Source organism: Rhamphochromis sp. 'chilingali' (genome assembly GCF_963969265.1).
Source record: "Rhamphochromis sp. 'chilingali' genome assembly, chromosome: 11".
Taxonomy (NCBI): domain Eukaryota; kingdom Metazoa; phylum Chordata; class Actinopteri; order Cichliformes; family Cichlidae; genus Rhamphochromis; species Rhamphochromis sp. 'chilingali'.
In genome coordinates, this window is record NC_137938.1 from 23,359,506 (window position 1) to 23,376,233 (window position 16,728).

The window sequence follows — 16,728 nt, forward strand, 5'->3', positions numbered from 1 at the left end:
TCGTTTTTAATAATGTATTGATATTTTATTTAATCGAGCTTTAACATTTGTGTGCCTATTTCTCTTTAAATGTTACTTCAAGCGCTCAGAGTGACCAGCAAATCATACAAGTGTTGTCATTTCTCACAGCAGCACTGACCAACCACCTGTCTCAGAAGAATAAACAAACAACATTCATATCTCACAGTGGAGAGAATCAGCTCTGATGTAGATCGGAAGCTGTGATCTATCGGATTTTATCCGCTAATTAACTGATTTATCAAAAAATTTGCTGAAATGTTTTACTATCCCACAGTTTTAAAGCGTCACACAGGATGCTTTTCTACCATCTGGTGAGTAAAAACCTGGTTAAAATCGACACATAGATGTACTCCACAGTGCTTGCAGTAGGCTAATTAGGCCGTTTCATGTCAGCTAACATTATTGATAAGATGTTTTAAAAATCATTACGTTTAATAGGAAAATGGGTATTTTAGACTAGTTTCTAATCATAAATATACTTAAATCTGGGGGGAAAATGTTGCTAATGTGCACAAACCCCTGAAGTAAACATTCAGACTCGCTGATGGTTACGTTTTATGTTCCAGTCTTCCTTTACCCAGAGAAAACAGGGTGTTTAAGTACATTTTAAGTGGTTAAACATATTAATATTTTAGTCTATAAAAGCCTAACAGAAGCATGTTTCTGTCGACCCGTTAAAGTAATTAAATGTATGTACTTCCTCACAAGGAAAATAACCGGTGCACTGTGTGTTAGTTTTGGGGGGAGTTTATCAATTTTACATACATTTTACCATGCATGTAAAACTCACATTCTGCCTCTGAGTCCATATGTATATTTAAATGTGTTAAAAAAAAAAAAAAAAAAGATCGCACGGTGCAGGTGCAGCTGAGGTTAAGCAAACATAAACATCAAGTTTAAAGTATTTGAAGCCTTGTTTATGAAAGACGCTAGCTTTGAAGATTGAGAGATCAAAGGCTACATACATCGTAAAATGAGGGCATTCCCATCTTTGTATTTATTCAAGGTATTTTCAGACATTTTTAAGACCGTGAAAAAAATATTATATGATAATCAAAGTCATTTCGATCAGTTTTTAGCTGAAAAGCAAATGAAACTGCATCTATTAAAGGGTAAAAAACTGGTAAATTGTTAATGTGTCAATCATTTTTCATGCACAAATGTGTACTTTTTAAAAAAAAAAAAAGTACACATTTGTACATTTGTCCTAAGTACACTTAAGAATTCACTGACCTGTGCGGTGTAAAATGAAAATAAAAACAACAATGGAGTGATTTGCAAATTTTAAAACCCCCATATTTTACTCTCTGTAGAACATAGAAAACACATGAGATGTTTCGACTGAGACATTTTTAATCATGTGAAATATTAGCTCAGTTTGAATTTTTGTTAGCAACATATCTGGAAGATGCTGGACTGGAGGGGGAGACAGGTGGAGGAACATTTTGCAACTCACTTAATTGGCAGCGGAGCAGAGTAACGTAACTGAGCATTAAAACAGCATCTTAAATAGACAGATTCATCAATCTGGAAAAAAATGCATCTGCAAAATTGTGGAACAATTTCAGAGTAACATTTTGATGCATGACCATTAATCAACAGCCATGAGTATCATTCACAGAGAGTTGGAGAATGGCTGCAATCACAGAATTATAAGATGTTCGTAAGGTTTGAAGAAGTCCCTTGGATGAGTGATGAAACATTTCTCCCACTGAAAACATTACGTCCAGATGAATAGAATCAACTTTCTGGGATTTCAGAGTAATGTTTTTCAATGAAAATTGCAAAGTCTTTGAATAATTCATCATCTACAGTATATAAAATTTAAAAGATTCAGAGAATCTGGAGAAATCTCTGTGCACAAGGCGGGAACGGGCTGGAAATTAAAACTGGATGCTTGTGATCTTCTGGCCATCAGGCGGTGCTACATGAAAAACATGTGAGTCTGCCAAAAACAAATCACTGCAGGGCTCAGAAACATTTAAGTTCAACACAGTTCAGTGTGCCAGCCACAAATTATTAAAAAACATATATGGAGCATCCTCTGGACTGAAGAGGAGAGGGACCATTCATATCAGTGCTCAGTTGAAAAGTCTGCATGTCTGATGGGAATGCTGCCATATGGCGTATGTTGCTACCTATGGAGCAACATACGCTCCCATCCAGATGAGGCTTTTTTTTCTGGGAAATCCTTGTATATTTCAGCAAGACAATGATAATGATGAGCCAGATACTGCATCTATTCCAGCAGGATGACTTCATAGTAGAAGAGTTCAGGTGCTGGACTGGCCTCCCTGCAGACCAGACCTTTCACTGACTGAAAATATTTTGAATATTTTCAAACAAGAAATGTGACAAAAGCGAAAATGCCCAAATGCAACAATGACTATCAAAGGGTGTCAAAACTATGAGAATCTATTGGTATTTTTAGCTGATACTTGCTAAGTTTTACTCTAAAAATGGAGCACAACAGCGAGTGGACGGGGAGGTGAATCGCGTGTTAATGGTACCATAAACTTTTCCCAACCACAGACTGTCTTTGGTTCTTTTCTGTCACAGTTTAAAAGATTATACATTATTTATTCGTTCTTTAGCTTTTAATCTTGATTTCCATCTTCAGTAAAATAAAACATGAGTCATCATTAATCCCCTGTGCCCATTTCAGGCTGGCAGCTACGAAAGGCATCAAGGTTCCCCGCCGGGATTTCCTGAAAATCAACGTTAGAAGCACCTGGTAAGAAGTAATTTGAGTCACTTTCTCACATTTTTAGCTTGCTTGCATATTAAAATGAAGTTAATGCTCATCCAGCGACGACATCATAAACTACGTGCTGGAGCGGGTCGCACCACCTTGTCCAGGTCTGCCCCGACCCCGATTCTCCCTCTACCTGTCCTCCCAACTTCAGTATGGTGTCGTTGTGGTCTACCACCGGCAGTGTGCTATTCTTCTGGGTAAGGAGGCATTTACACACTGAAGGAAGGAGAGACATAATTGATCCTGATGTTGATTCATTTGTTGTCCTTTCAGAGGAACTTCAGTCCATTGTGGGACAGCTGGTCAAACAGAGAACCTCACAGAAAATTGATATGGATGACCACAGCAGGTGAGAAATTATGCTCAGCATATTTACCTTCATGTTCAATCTCAAAGTAACAGCTGTTTCCTGGCACTGAGCTTCCCGTTGTTTTCCAGACCATCTCTGGTCCTGCCAGATGTCCTGACTCTGCTGGAGGAGACAGACGGAGCTCCTGACCCTTTATTTGGAGTGATGCAGCTGCAGGATGCCATGCCCAGCCCCAGTACACTAATACAGGTCGCAACTAAATAGTAGCAGTTAATAAGTGAAAGTTGAGCTGCAAATCATCTTATTAGTTCATAAACTAAGAGTTCTCTGGCTGTATTGATTCTTAGATGAGTTGGGAGTATCTGAGAGAAGCTTCTCCTGAGCATCCTGAACTGATCAGTCCAGCTGCTGCACTGGAAAACGGTAGGATGTGTTAAAGTCGCCGAATTGAAAAAGTGTACTAGTTTTCTTTCCTTTTTATGTGTCAAGTCATACTAAAAAATGACCTTAGCAGGTCTTAAAATCATTTAAATACAGCCTCAAATGAACGACACGTGTCACATTTCATCTTGTCATAATTAATTTAACAAAAAGCCTAAATGTAGAAACATTGAGCGCAAAGGTAAGTACACGACATGATTCAGCAGCTTGTTGAACCACGTTTAGCAGCAACAGCTTGAAGAAATCACTTTCCCTGTTGTGGAGGAATTTTGGCCAACTCCTCTTTACGAAGTAGTTCATGAAGGTTTGTGGGGATTTATTTGTGCGCAGCTCTCTCAAGGTCCCTTACTTACTTACTTACTTACTTACTTACTTACTTACTTACATACCTAAAACCCCTCCTAGGTATAGGCTGTTGCCAAGGGTTGGTCTTTCTTAAGGACCATTTCTGTCAGATTGAGTTCTGTATACAGATACACCAAAATAAGGAGCAGAAAGCTTTTTTTAATCACTATTGCATCTTATTTCATCTTTGGCACGAATATTGTTAATCAAATCAAGTTTATTAACAGCGCCTACTTATCTTCTTAATTCCTATAGAAGCAGGAACCTTTTGCACTTTAAGCAGATACACCTGCACTAGTTGTACAAATAATATCTGCTCACATGGCTTATTTTTCTGTAGAAATGTGTTCAGGGATGTGCAGCATGCGCACGTCCCTGCATGAGCTCACACTGCAAATCCAGCCAGACATGAGGAGCAGAAAGAAAACGACAGGTCAAAGCAGAGCGGAGCAGAGTGCCTTCAAACACTTAATTTGCAGAAAGTGATGCCTCAGAGTCAGGAAGGGTTGTGCAGCTAAATTTCACTCAGCAGAGGAGAGCACTTTAATTTAAACATGATTAGTCATAGCTTCTGCTGGCCTCTGTGGAGTTGATGCTGACTTTTATATTAATGTGTATTCACGACTCTGTTTTCGCAGGTATAACCGTGTCTCCAGAGGCCATCACTCTGAGAGAGGCGGAGCCTGTTGGTATCCCCGTTACAGAGGTAGGGGAGTAAAAAGGAAACAGATCTTCAGTGTAATATCTCTGCTCATCATCTGCCTTATTTCACTGCTAGTTTGAGGGTGCAGAGCTGGTTGATGACCATCCAGATACTATTGACTTCCTGCTGGCACAAACAGATCACTTTCCAGAAGGTGTGTAGCAAAAAGCTTCTGTGATTTTGCATTTTCAAGAAAAGAAAAACGTAGAATGGGACATAACATACTCTATAATCTTTTCTAACAGGAGATTTGGAGATACCGGGAGAAAAGGTGGCAGCAGGGGAACAAGAAAAAGAGGTGGAACGGGAGGAACGAGAGGGCGACCTGGAGAAACACGGAGCAAAGGAGCTCACAGGATCCACTCTAGAGTAACTTAGAGACACTTATGTAAACAGAAAATACCATGACAGACAAACAGTGATCCACTTAGTGTGTTTTTACATGTGTCAGGTTGCAGCCCACTACTCTTTCCAGTGAGGAGGCTATTTTGTTGCCTCAGGAAGAGCCAGGCCTGCCCGCAGAGAAGCCCCCCTCAGACCAGCTCACTCCCGTCTCTGTGCCTGGCCTGCCTGCTCCGCCCTCTGCAGCAAAGGAACGTGAAAGGCGTCTAAGAAGTCTGGAGTTGGAGGTGCTGGCTTTTGTGGGTTTTACTTAAATGACAGAAATATTTAATGTATTTAACAAAAACAGAAAGAGCTATAAACGGTTTTGCCCTAACAGACGAACATTAAGTATCTTTACCCCTCCCACGCACACCAATCTGTAGACCCTGTGATGCTCTCATTACTGCCAGTACTATTTAAGAAGGTCAAACATGTAAGATTATATGTGCAGCTAGCAATGATAATAAATAATGAATCAAGTTTGTCCAGATTGACATGATAGCATCACTCGGTTGCTGCAGATTTGATGGCTGCACATCCACAATGTGAATCTCCTGTTTCACCACATCCCAACGGTGCTCTGTTTGACTGAGATGTAAACCCATTGTCATGTTAAAAAAAAAGGTGATTTCAGCTTTGTTATCTTGCTGGAAGCAGGATGGGCACACAGTGGTTGTAAAGTAATGGACATAGCAGCAATACTGACGTAGGCTGCGGTGTTTAGACGATGCTCAGGCTCTGAGGGGCCCAAAGCGTGCAAAAAAATATCTTCCACATTAAATCACTACTTTTCTGACCATCCCACTTTAAACCCTACGGATGGTTTTGTGGCAAAAACACCTAAATCTCTCTCTTCTTCCTCTTTCTGATGTTGAGATTGAACTTCAGCACGTCTTTTTGTTCATTATCTGTACCTACTTACCCAAACATGCTGAAATAGCTCAGTTGGGAGAGCTTTAGACTGAAGATCCCAGGTTTCAGCAGTGGAGTGCTGTCTTTAGGCAGTCCCAACCTGGAATCATAAATGCTTCCAATTCTAAATATGCAAAGTTGCTTCCATTTGATTAGATGTTTGTGTTAAAAAGAAGTTAAATGGCTGTACTTAATAAAGTGGCTTGCGTATGATACTTTGCTGAGACTGTATAGAGTCCATAGTCACCAGCTGAAATCTTTGGAATCAGTTATTCAGAGATTACAGTTCTAGTTTTAAAGGGAAAGTTACTGTTTTGCTTTGTTTAGGTCTTGAATAGGTATAGAAATGTCTTAAAACTGAGTGTGAAGCTTCCCTGAGAGCTTTCCATTCTGGTGGAAGATTAACACCAACTGGAGGAATATTTTGTAGGCTTGCTACCCCCACCCCCTTTTGAAAAATCTCCCTAACCCTCTTTTACTAAGTCATAACATAAAAACAAGACATTAGTCAAAGTCAAGTCAAAGTCAACTTTATTTGTCAATTCTGCCACATGTACAGGACATACAGAGAATAGAAATTTCGTTACTCTCAAACCCTAGATGAAATAGCAAATTAGCTACAACTTACAAATCTCTGGTCCCCTTTAGTCAATCTATTTCCCTCGCCCCCAGGATGTGGCTTCACCAGAGAAGAAGAAGAGGAAGAGGAGAAGGAGGCAGCTGATCTTCTTTGACCCGGTGACGCAGCTCTCCCAGGACGATGTGCAGCGACAGATCGACGACCCTTTGACCGAGACGAGGCGACCACTCCTCGCCCCGCTTTCCTTTCAAAGGATCCTTCCTGCTGCTGATCTCTTCAACAAGCCCTGCACCTGTCAGTATCACAGCTGCTAAAAATAGAGCGAAGCATCCTCTCGTCACCCCAGAAACATCTGTTTAAATCTCACCCCCCTTTATACCTTACTCATTAGATGGAAATCAGGTAGAGCTGTGCACTGTTGGTTTTCTAGTATGGCCATGGACTATGCTGCGAGCTCCTTTCTTTTCTAATTACAGGCTTCTAATAATCTAACTGCTAATATTTTTAATGCTGGCTCCTCTAAATTGTTGCAGTAAAAGCTTCACGTGGAACCTTGAATTCTATTTATTCCCCTCACTTCTTATATTCAGCGGCCGCTGCAGCTCTATTAATGGTGTGACTCAAGTAACCTTTTCAAAAATAAACCACGAAGCTATTTTCCCCTGCAGTCTTGCCTGAAGAGGTTCAGTTTCTATGGAGACAGAGTGCAACCGTCACACCCCTCTCGGGCTCGGACCTGCAAGTTGGGGAGCGAGGCCCCGAATCCACTGATTCTGAAAGGGAGAGAGAGCGTGAGATGCTCGAGGTTCCCGAAAGAGAGGTGTGGAAAAGCGTTTTGTTACGTGGGCAGCGATTGGCAGGGATGTCTGCAAAGGCTTTTAATGCAGGAGATGGAAAAACACTCACAGTTGTTAACTCATTACTTGTGTCTTTGCGTGAAGCAGGTCCTCAGAGAAATGGCAGAATCAGAGATGCTTGATATTTCAGGTAAGATTATCAAAGATTATCACCGGTATACAAAGATGGATGTAGATTCCAGTTCTAAAACCTAAAGCTAGTGATGAAGTCATGACCAGCAGGGGGCGACACCATAAGTTGCACTATCCTGATATCTTAGTAAACACTTTCCTGAAGGGTTTAAGATCTCAAGCACCAATTACCTTGCATGCTGCTACTGTGTGCAGTGTCGTGAATTTTAAATCACTCACCCAACCCACTCGCTAATCACACATGAGTTCAACACACCACAAATCACAAACATTCAGTTACACTCAGTTTTATTTAAAGCACCAGTTCACAACAACTGTCTCACAAGGTGCTTTATACTGTAAGCTACCCAACTTTGTTAAACAAATAAACAAGAAACACCCACAATAATCAAATGACCCGCTATGAGCAAGCACTTGGCAACAGTGGGAAGGAAAAACTCCCTTTTAACAGGAAGAAACCTCCTGCAGAACCAGGCTCCAAGCCATCCGCCACGGTTAGTAATTAGCAAGGGGCTGAGGCTTCAACATGACCTGAATAACTACTGAGTGTCATAAAAATAGTTACGTCCATCTTTGTATACAGTCTTTGAATTAAAGGTAGAAATTCACAATTTTAGGTTTAAATTAGCAGGTTTGTGTGTGTGTGTGTGTGTGTGTGTGTGTGTGTGTGTGTGTGTGTGTGTGTGTGTGTGTGTGTGTGTGTGTGTGTGTGTGTGTGTGTGTGTTTTAGCTTAACTGGATGTAACATTTTGTCCTCAGTGTGTTAGCATTGCAGATTTATTTGGCACAAGCTAAAACCTTCTGTGCATTCACATGGGGTGAGCCTGAGGTCAGAGGTCAGGTCAGGCGTGTAACACTAATGGCTTTTAAAATACGATAAGATGCATTCATTTTAAAATGCATGTATACATCCAGCCCAGGGTGCACTGCCACTGGAGGGCAGTGACCAGAGAGAGGTGTCTCGAGAGATCTCCCCCTTATATCTATCCGAAGGGTAAGTAAATATCAAAGAAGATCTCTGTGTGTGTTGATGTGCAGGTGTGTGTGTGTGAGCGATCACACTCATGTGCACCCATCATTTGGCAGGTCCACTCTCTCCAGGTCTATTTCTACACTGAGGGACATCCCAGAGGTGTCGGACGAGTTGCCTGGGAGAGTAGCCGCGGAGTCACCTCGGTAATAACCAGCAGAAAAACAGAGACGACTCTCTCTTTAGTGTCTCCCGATGTTTGAGTTCGATTTGGAGACAGGAATGTGGTTTGTTTGTTGCCAGGTTGCTGCCAGAATTGGCCGAAGGTGAAGTAGAGCCTCTGCTTTTTCAGTCCCTCTTGCCGCCCGAGGTCAACCGCAAAACTGTCAGCAATGTTTTTCAGCGGCTTCTGGGTAAGCAGGCACTTTCACTTATCATCGAACTGTCATGTCACTCATGTTAAAATTGTATTAATGGTACAGCGCCAAGGCTGTGGCGGTCCCTGGCCCGTGACCTTCAGTTTATAAAGGTTGAAATAACAAACAGTGTCACTAGTGGAAGCTTTAGGAATGAACTGATGAACAAACATACTGGTGACTTGTGTACATTCATGGAAAAGTAATTTGCTTTAAAAACATGAGATCTTTTCTGTGCTTCAGTGACCGTTTATGTGTGTGTGTGTTGTGTTGGTGGGTAGCATCTTTATCTGCCAGGAAGCTGCGTGTGGAGCAGGATGAGCCTTATGGTGACATCTTCATATTTCGTGGCTCCAACTATGAAGAAATACATCTGCCTTTGTAACATGGAAGCAGCGAAGCAGCGCTGAGCCTCCTGATCGGACTCGTCCCATCTTAAAGCCAGACTGGAAACTTCGTGTTCAACAGCATCATAAATACAAAGCGGTGTTTTGTGAGAGATCATTTCACGAGAAGGGTTTAAAAAGCATTTTATCGAGCTTTTAATGCGATTAAGTGTTGTTTTTATAATTGTTCCTTAGTGCTACCAGGTTTATGAGATTTCTGATAAATATTTTAACAATTTTTATTGTTTTATCTGCAATCAAACAGAAGTGTTGTCGTTGTTGTTCTGTGCACTCAGTTGAACTGTGCTGTGTTCTGTTGAACTGCAAAATAAATGAGTTTTGTGACCTCTGTGAGTTATTTCTGTGACGAAAGTGGGCGCCGCATGCACGCAACAAAGTATATGTAGCGTGCGGAGGAGGACGGGTGTGGAAAATCATACCGCCGGGGTTAAGGAGGTGCAAGGAGGAGAGGAAGTAAGTTGAGTGAAACTGGATCCACTCAGCCCCTGTGCCCACATCTTGATTCTCATCTGAAAACTTTCTCAGGGGGTTGTGACCAAAGTTTATTCTTAGCGTCTGTCTCAGCTCGCCCTCCTATCTGTCCGTCTGTTCCTCACTTTTTGTGTTTGTCTGCTTCAGCTGTCGTGTTCGCTTACTTTCAGTGTTTGCCTTTTACTTTTTCTCTATTCTCCCTAAGATATTCTTTCTTCTTTTGTCACTTTCATGGTGAAGCTTCGGCATCGTGTCTTCCTTTCACTTCTGGTTTCAGCTGACAACACTGCAGGCTATTTTTTATTTTTTCACAACTCCTCGTCCTTCAGTTTGTTCCCGTGCTGCTACTTGACTATTTATCGTGCTGACCTTGGCGCTTTTCCTCTCCACATCTCCTCATCGCCTTTTGTTCCTGCCGCTACCTCACCTGCATCTCGCCTTCACCTCCCGTGCAGCATCCCTCCATCCGCCTCTCTTCCACTCAGGCTCGTCTTTTCTCTGAGTAGATCTGCACTGCTGTGCAATGGGAAAGACAGAGCTGCATTCTCTGTTTAAGGGTTTTCTGGACTGTATTTGCCTCTGCCTTTCTGTGAGTATCTGCATTCTTTGAACATGTTTTTGTGTCTCTTTCTAAGTCTGTGTGATTTACTTTTAACCAGCTGCACTATGTGTTGATCTCTTAAAGATCACCAGCTTTCTAACAATGAATGTGCAGATTGGTTGTGTTTATGTATGTCAGTGGCCCATGTCCTGCGCTAAGTGTCAGTTACTCACATGCTGAGCTTCTGATATTAATAACAGTCTCAGAATGTGGATGGAAATAGAGCCTCAGCTCCTCCAAAGAGAGTCATCTGGCATTTTCTTATGAGCCCCCTTTAGGGCAGGCTCAGGTCTTTGAGATCGACCTTAATGCATTAATCATGGCTGCATTAGGACAGCCTCAGCAGGAGGACGTACACAAAGCTGTGTGAGCTTCTGTAACCATGCAAGCTTGAGTGCACGGGTATGTCCAGCTGGTGACCTTTCTCCTTACAGACCCAGAGGTCAGATGTTACTCGGTGTGTTTTTAGGTGGGGTGTGACAGAAGCGGGTTGATGTTTTTTTGATCTTTTGCTCCACCTTGTCATGAATGTGGCTGACTTTGTTTGCAGAGAAGAAGCGACCGGGCTGCAAATGACAGTGAGAGGGACTCTGAAAATGGTCACCTGATCTACAAAAGTGGTGACGTCCTTGAAGACAGATGTAGGTTGCAGCACAGATGTAGGAAGAGTAAGCAGCCTCGTTACGGTGCTCCGTCATTAAACTGATCTTTATCTGTCTTGCAGATGAGATAGTCGACACTTTAGGTGAGGGGACCTTTGGGAAAGTGGTTCAGTGTGTGGACCACAGCAGGTAGGTTTTTCATCAGAAGTTTCAAGTTGAATCAATGTGCAGTGTGTGCGGGGGTGGGGGGGGTATTTTTTTTTTTAAAACAGTGTTTAAAAACAGAGGAGGAAATCAAATTGCATTGAAGATCATTAAGAACCAGGACAAATACAGAGAAGCAGCCAAATTGGAAATCAACGTCCTGGAGAAGATCAGTGAGAAGGATCCGCACAACAAACAGTGAGTCTGTGATTGAAACGCTGTTACCCGTTTCATGTGCTTTATGTTTCACCCTCTGTTTCTCTTCCTCATCAGTAACTGCGTGCAGATGCTCAACTGGTTTAACTACTACGGCCATGTGTGCATCTCCTTTGAGCTGCTGTCTCTCAGCACATTTGACTTCTTGAAATCAAACAACTTCCTGCCGTATCCAATTAACCAGATCCGACACATGGCCCAGCAGATCTGCCACGCTGTCAGCTGTGAGTCCAATATGCATCATACAGAGTGTGCAGCACCACTTTCCCTTTTCTGCTGCACCTCTGCATCAATGCCAGGGATGAGACTAAGCAGATTAAACACGGCAAATTAGAGCAAGACGCAGGAGCAGTTAGGGCAGTGAGTGATTGATTTCATTCACGATGATTGATATCATTCAGTGATTAATTCTAGTCAATAACCGAACGCAATCATTTGCAAATCTCAGACAAGTCTGCTATTTATAATTTAGTCATATCAAATATTAATTTCATATTCAGTACAACCATTTGTTATGTAGCCATAACATGGTATCATTTGCTTGATATCATGCTGGCAAATTAACTTCAGAATGAGACAGGATGCTGTAAACCACGGGCTACGATTCTCCAAAATAAAAGCAGAGCATGCACTCCTAAATATTTAAACATAAACAGCACAAAAGATGAGCTGCAACCACAGATTTTATAGAAGATGGGTTCATCCACTGTGACTTCACACATTGGTTTACATTAGTTTAATGCTACTTTTTTGGTCATTGAAATGTTTTTGTTTTTCGTTTTTTGGAGACAAGAGGTATCACATTTTTAGATGCACGTGCAATGCACAGATATTGCAAACTAAACCTGAAGCTGGGCTGTACCACACAGGATGTAATAATATTAAATTTCTCTGTTTAAAAGCTTTTTTAAAAACTCAAATGCCACTCGGCTCCAGCTGCATGTGTTGGGAGACCTGCCAATCAAAGCAGCAACATCCTTAACTCTAGTATCCAAGTGGATGAGTTATTACAAAAAGGTCAGCTCCATAGCGTTGTTATGAAAGTGGAAACTATCCACAGAAGCCGAAGGTTTTTTTGTACTGTAAACATGTGTCTTAACACATGGGGTCATGGGGATTGACTTGCTTTTGGAACTGGCCTCAAGTGGCCATTAGAGAAGCTGTAGTTTTTGGCAGCTTCACCTCGGGTTCAGTTTTTGGCCATGGAGGTTACTCCTCAGCTGGAACGCATCACACCATCAAAGAGTCCCTCTGCTTTAATTAAACCAACACTTCATCAGACAGGCTTCATTCGGGTTTCTGATATATAATCTTTGTAATATCCTATCTACTAACATTTAATTCGCTGCTGTAAATCTGTCACATCCAGCTGTCTACAATCAACCACATTTGAGGTGTCTGCTCATGATGAACTTCCTCATCTGAACTTCTCTCCCGTTTCCTCTGCAGTTCTCCATGACAACAAGCTGACTCACACTGACCTGAAGCCTGAGAACATCCTCTTCGTCAACTCGGACTACTCCCTCATATACAACGCCGAGAAGGTCAGAAATGGCTGCAGGCGTGATGGCTGAGGGCTGAGGGCTTCAGGGGATGGTAGAAAAAGCAGGGATTAATGATGGCAGAAAAATGCAGCTTTTCATTTGGGTGCAAATTTGTTTCAGCAGAAATCAGACACCCACATGTATGCTTTTTATAATCTCATATTTATCCAGGAAGGCTGCAGCTTGTTTGTTGACCTTTGCAGGAAAATATGTGGCAGCTCTGAGACATATTGCTGAATTTTTATTTATGGGAATCTCCACTTTTTCTTCGTTTTTCACAGCCACATAAAAACGAAAACTAAATACACCCTTACTGCTTCCTGTTAAATCAGGATGTCCAAGCTTATTAAACTTTATGACGGCACCATGGCTTGGTTTGCATCGGAACAAATCACATGGCTTCTGGACCAATGTCCTGTGAACAGACAAGACCAAAGTGGAGACACAGTGTTGCATTTAGCAAAAAAGGGAGAACAAGCTTGTTGACTTTCTTGGAATTAGTTAAATCCACCAAGCGTTTTTTAAGGTTAACTGGGTTAAATGAGACGTTGTGAGACATTGATTCAGTTAGTTGATTGAGATGTTTAATCTAATTAGTTTAATCCAACCAAAAAAGAAGTGGGAGATTAAGGGGGTTTATCTGCTGGTGGGGTTGTGTCACGAAGGGCATCTGCTGTAAAACGCAACCAAATCAAACATGCAGAGCTACCAGCTACAGTGACCCCTTGTCCACATGGAAACAGCCGATAGTAGCGTTTTTGTTGTTGCTGTTTTTCTAATCTGATAGACTCGTTCTTGTTTTGTCCTACCGTGTTGCAGTATTGTAAAATTGTTCATAACTTTTTGTTATTTTCATCACATTAGCGCAAGCCTAATGCTCTTTATCATTTTTTATCAAAGCATCATCAATAGCAGGAAAATACAAAGATTATACTTTAAATGAGCGAAGTTGGGAGGGTTTACAGTGTTTCCACCTGTCGCCCATTTAGAAGTGCAATGAAAGGCGGGTAAACGACACCACGGTGCGGCTCGTCGACTTCGGCAGCGCCACCTTTGACCACGAACACCACTCTGTCATCATCTCTACTCGTCACTACCGAGCCCCAGAGGTCATACTTGGTAAGAAATGTCATTTTAGCTCGGGGAGTATCCAGGACCTGCCCAGTCCAGTTGGTAACAAAGCTATTCCTTCTTCCACAGAGTTGGGTTGGAGTCAACCGTGTGATGTGTGGAGTATCGGCTGCATCCTGTTTGAATACTACAAAGGGTTCACACTCTTCCAGGTCACACATTCGACATAAAAGTAAGACGAACTTTGTCTTTTTATTTGTCATGGTCTTTACTTCCTCTTGTGTCCACTTACAGACTCATGACAACAAGGAGCATCTTGCTATGATAGAGAGAGTACAGGGACCGATTCCTCAGAGGATGATTCAGAGGAGCAGGTATCCCGCTCGTGCACCCTCTCATTGTCACAAACTCTGAAACACTTTGATCTGACGACTCTTCATTTTGATTCTCAGAAAGCAGAAGTATTTCCACCGTGGACATCTAGACTGGAACGAGTGCTCCAAAGCCGGACGCTACGTCAAATCCAAATGCAAGCCGTTAAGGGTGAGCCGTGGGCAGGCGGACCACAGATAAGCATTATCTGCTCGGTGCCCACCATTTGAATATAATGTCTCTCTCCTTGTTTTACAGGAATACTTGTTATCACACGGGAGAGAACACCACCATTTTTTCGATCTCCTAGAGAGGATGCTGGAGTACGAGCCCTCAAAGCGTATTTCTCTTTCCTCCGCTCTGTGCCATCCTTTCTTCCAGCCCCTCCATCATCCAGGAAGAAGTCAGGGGTGGAGGAACAGCTGTGACATGAGCAGATGACCTTTGGTAGACACTTAACCATATGTGGACCATATGGTGAGGGTGTTTGCAAGTTTATTTGTAATTTAAGCTTTAAAAATAAGAGGTTTAAGTTATTTGAGTTAAACACTGAAATGACAGCTAACAGTGAAAGAGAAAGTCTGAAAGCATCATTGTAAGCAGCTTCTCAGATAAAAGAAGTTTGAACAGTTACAGCTGATTGAGCTGGAAGAGAGAAAAGAGAAGCATCATCCTTTCAAGTAGGGAAAAAATTTATTTAGCAGACACGTTTGTCTAAAGGTGCTAGCAATTTTTTTCTGAGCATATTATTTTTATGTTTGTTTGCTTTTCTATGTTTCTGTTAAAATTGTCTTAAAATTGTTTACAAGCTTGTTAAGTATGGAAAGACTTGACAAATGCAACCTACGTGACATTATAAAAATCCAACAGTCTCAGCCTTAATCTATCCCCCAGAACAGAAGCATTTTATTTTGAGGTAATGAGTCTCTAGATATTAATTAGAATAAATGTGATTTTTTTTAAGTGTAATTTTCTAGTGTGTAGTTTTAATTATACAAAACATTAAAAAAGGAAACAATTGAAAAATATAAAAGTTATTTGCTTTTACTTTTTTATGCTGTACTTTTTATATTCGAGGAAAAAAGATGAAGAAATGGCGCAGGTGCCAAACGTTAAACTACTAATGGAGAACTGACCTTAACAAGCAAATCAACTGAAGGAAATATTACATCTTAGGCTTGTGTGATCATCAGAATTATGATTAGGGTGACCAGATGCCCAACTTAAAAAAAAAATTACAATAAATCAGACATGAGTCTAGCATGTAAAGGCCAACTAACTTAACCTGTTATGCAGTAGTCCTTATTTAACCCTGTATTCATGATTCATGTTCTTATATTAGCTATATCTAAAAAAAAATACGATTTTTCTAGTCAATTATAACACACATGCACTGTGTCACTTCGTGCCATATTTCCCCATCTGAGAAATTGAAGTATAATTTTATCTAAAGAGACAAAAATTGTATTTCTCAGTATAAACTGCCAAATCATTTTCTTTGTGGTAGATTCCATCAGATTAAACAAGCTGCTAACTTTTTGGTGACTTCTTGCTAACCTCCAGTTAAATATAATAAAAAGCCTTCCCTGCGTTCTTTAAACTCAGGGAAGGCTAAAAAATAACAAAAAACAAAACAGAGTTTAGGAAAGTGCCGTGTAAATGTGGGACTTTGCTTCTGTATGTGGGAGATGTCATAAAACTGCTGCGGCGTCCCACAAAAAAAAAGGGACATCTGGTCACCCTAGCAAAAACACTGAAGTTTGGAAACAGGTGATGTAGTAATGGTTATAACAAACACAACAGACGTTGTCTTCATGCTAATAAAAGAAACATGTTCTAAAATTGGACATTTTAAAGGGAAAAAATAAAATGTAATCAGATACGTCTCTAACATTTGGAGGACATGATGTATTTAAAAGCTGAAGATGTATGATCCTTTCAGTTTTGTGCTTGCAGTCACTTTATGGCAATTTTGATGTTTTCTGTAATAAATTTTACATAAAATAGCACCTGCAGTCATTGAATTAATTCAGATGCCTTCTTGCAACCTTTCAGTTCATCACTCATACATTCACACACTACTGACTCTCAGCCCTCCTCTGGCATCTTGATTGAGTGCAGCTGAGCAGAGAGCATGGTCACTCTGCTGAGCGCGAGCGTGTACTCGCCAGTTTCCCCTCTTCAGCCTTTGCAATGCTGAAAGCGAGTGCAGGAGGCAGGATGCATGACGCCCACTCACTGGCAGTGAATGCATATTTAGGTGTTCTACTGTCACACAGGCGCAATGTGACATCACGCGGACTTTGAACCAGGAAGCCGGAGGTTAAAGATCAGCTAGCGTCCGATCCGACTGTTCCAGACAGTTTTCACATGCACTTCCATCTGGTAATTTCTGTAGAAGTTCAGGGTTCCAG

General features: G+C 41.4%; 2 protein-coding genes across 2 annotated transcripts; both read left to right on the forward strand.

The window, feature by feature from the left end:
• Positions 1-57: 57 nt before the first annotated feature.
• Positions 58-9,651, forward strand: LOC308405882 (meiotic recombination protein REC8 homolog). Its single transcript, XM_080896661.1, has 17 exons — positions 58-332; positions 2,687-2,755; positions 2,831-2,973; positions 3,050-3,125; positions 3,215-3,335; positions 3,434-3,509; positions 4,511-4,578; positions 4,651-4,729; positions 4,821-4,944; positions 5,027-5,204; positions 6,544-6,745; positions 7,120-7,271; positions 7,393-7,438; positions 8,356-8,434; positions 8,527-8,616; positions 8,714-8,823; positions 9,108-9,651. Exons 1-17 carry the CDS (start codon positions 277-279, stop codon positions 9,209-9,211), a joined length of 1,773 nt encoding a protein of 590 aa, XP_080752787.1. The 5' UTR covers positions 58-276; the 3' UTR covers positions 9,212-9,651.
• A 38-nt stretch (positions 9,652-9,689) lies between these two features.
• Positions 9,690-16,724, forward strand: clk2b (CDC-like kinase 2b). The gene is made up of 11 exons (XM_080896663.1): positions 9,690-10,293; positions 10,856-10,946; positions 11,030-11,096; positions 11,193-11,309; positions 11,385-11,551; positions 12,777-12,871; positions 13,861-13,990; positions 14,072-14,154; positions 14,237-14,316; positions 14,395-14,485; positions 14,573-16,724. The coding sequence occupies exons 1-11, from the start codon at positions 10,228-10,230 to the stop codon at positions 14,753-14,755; spliced, it is 1,170 nt and encodes a 389-aa protein (XP_080752789.1). The 5' UTR covers positions 9,690-10,227; the 3' UTR covers positions 14,756-16,724.
• The last annotated feature ends 4 nt before the right edge of the window (positions 16,725-16,728 follow it).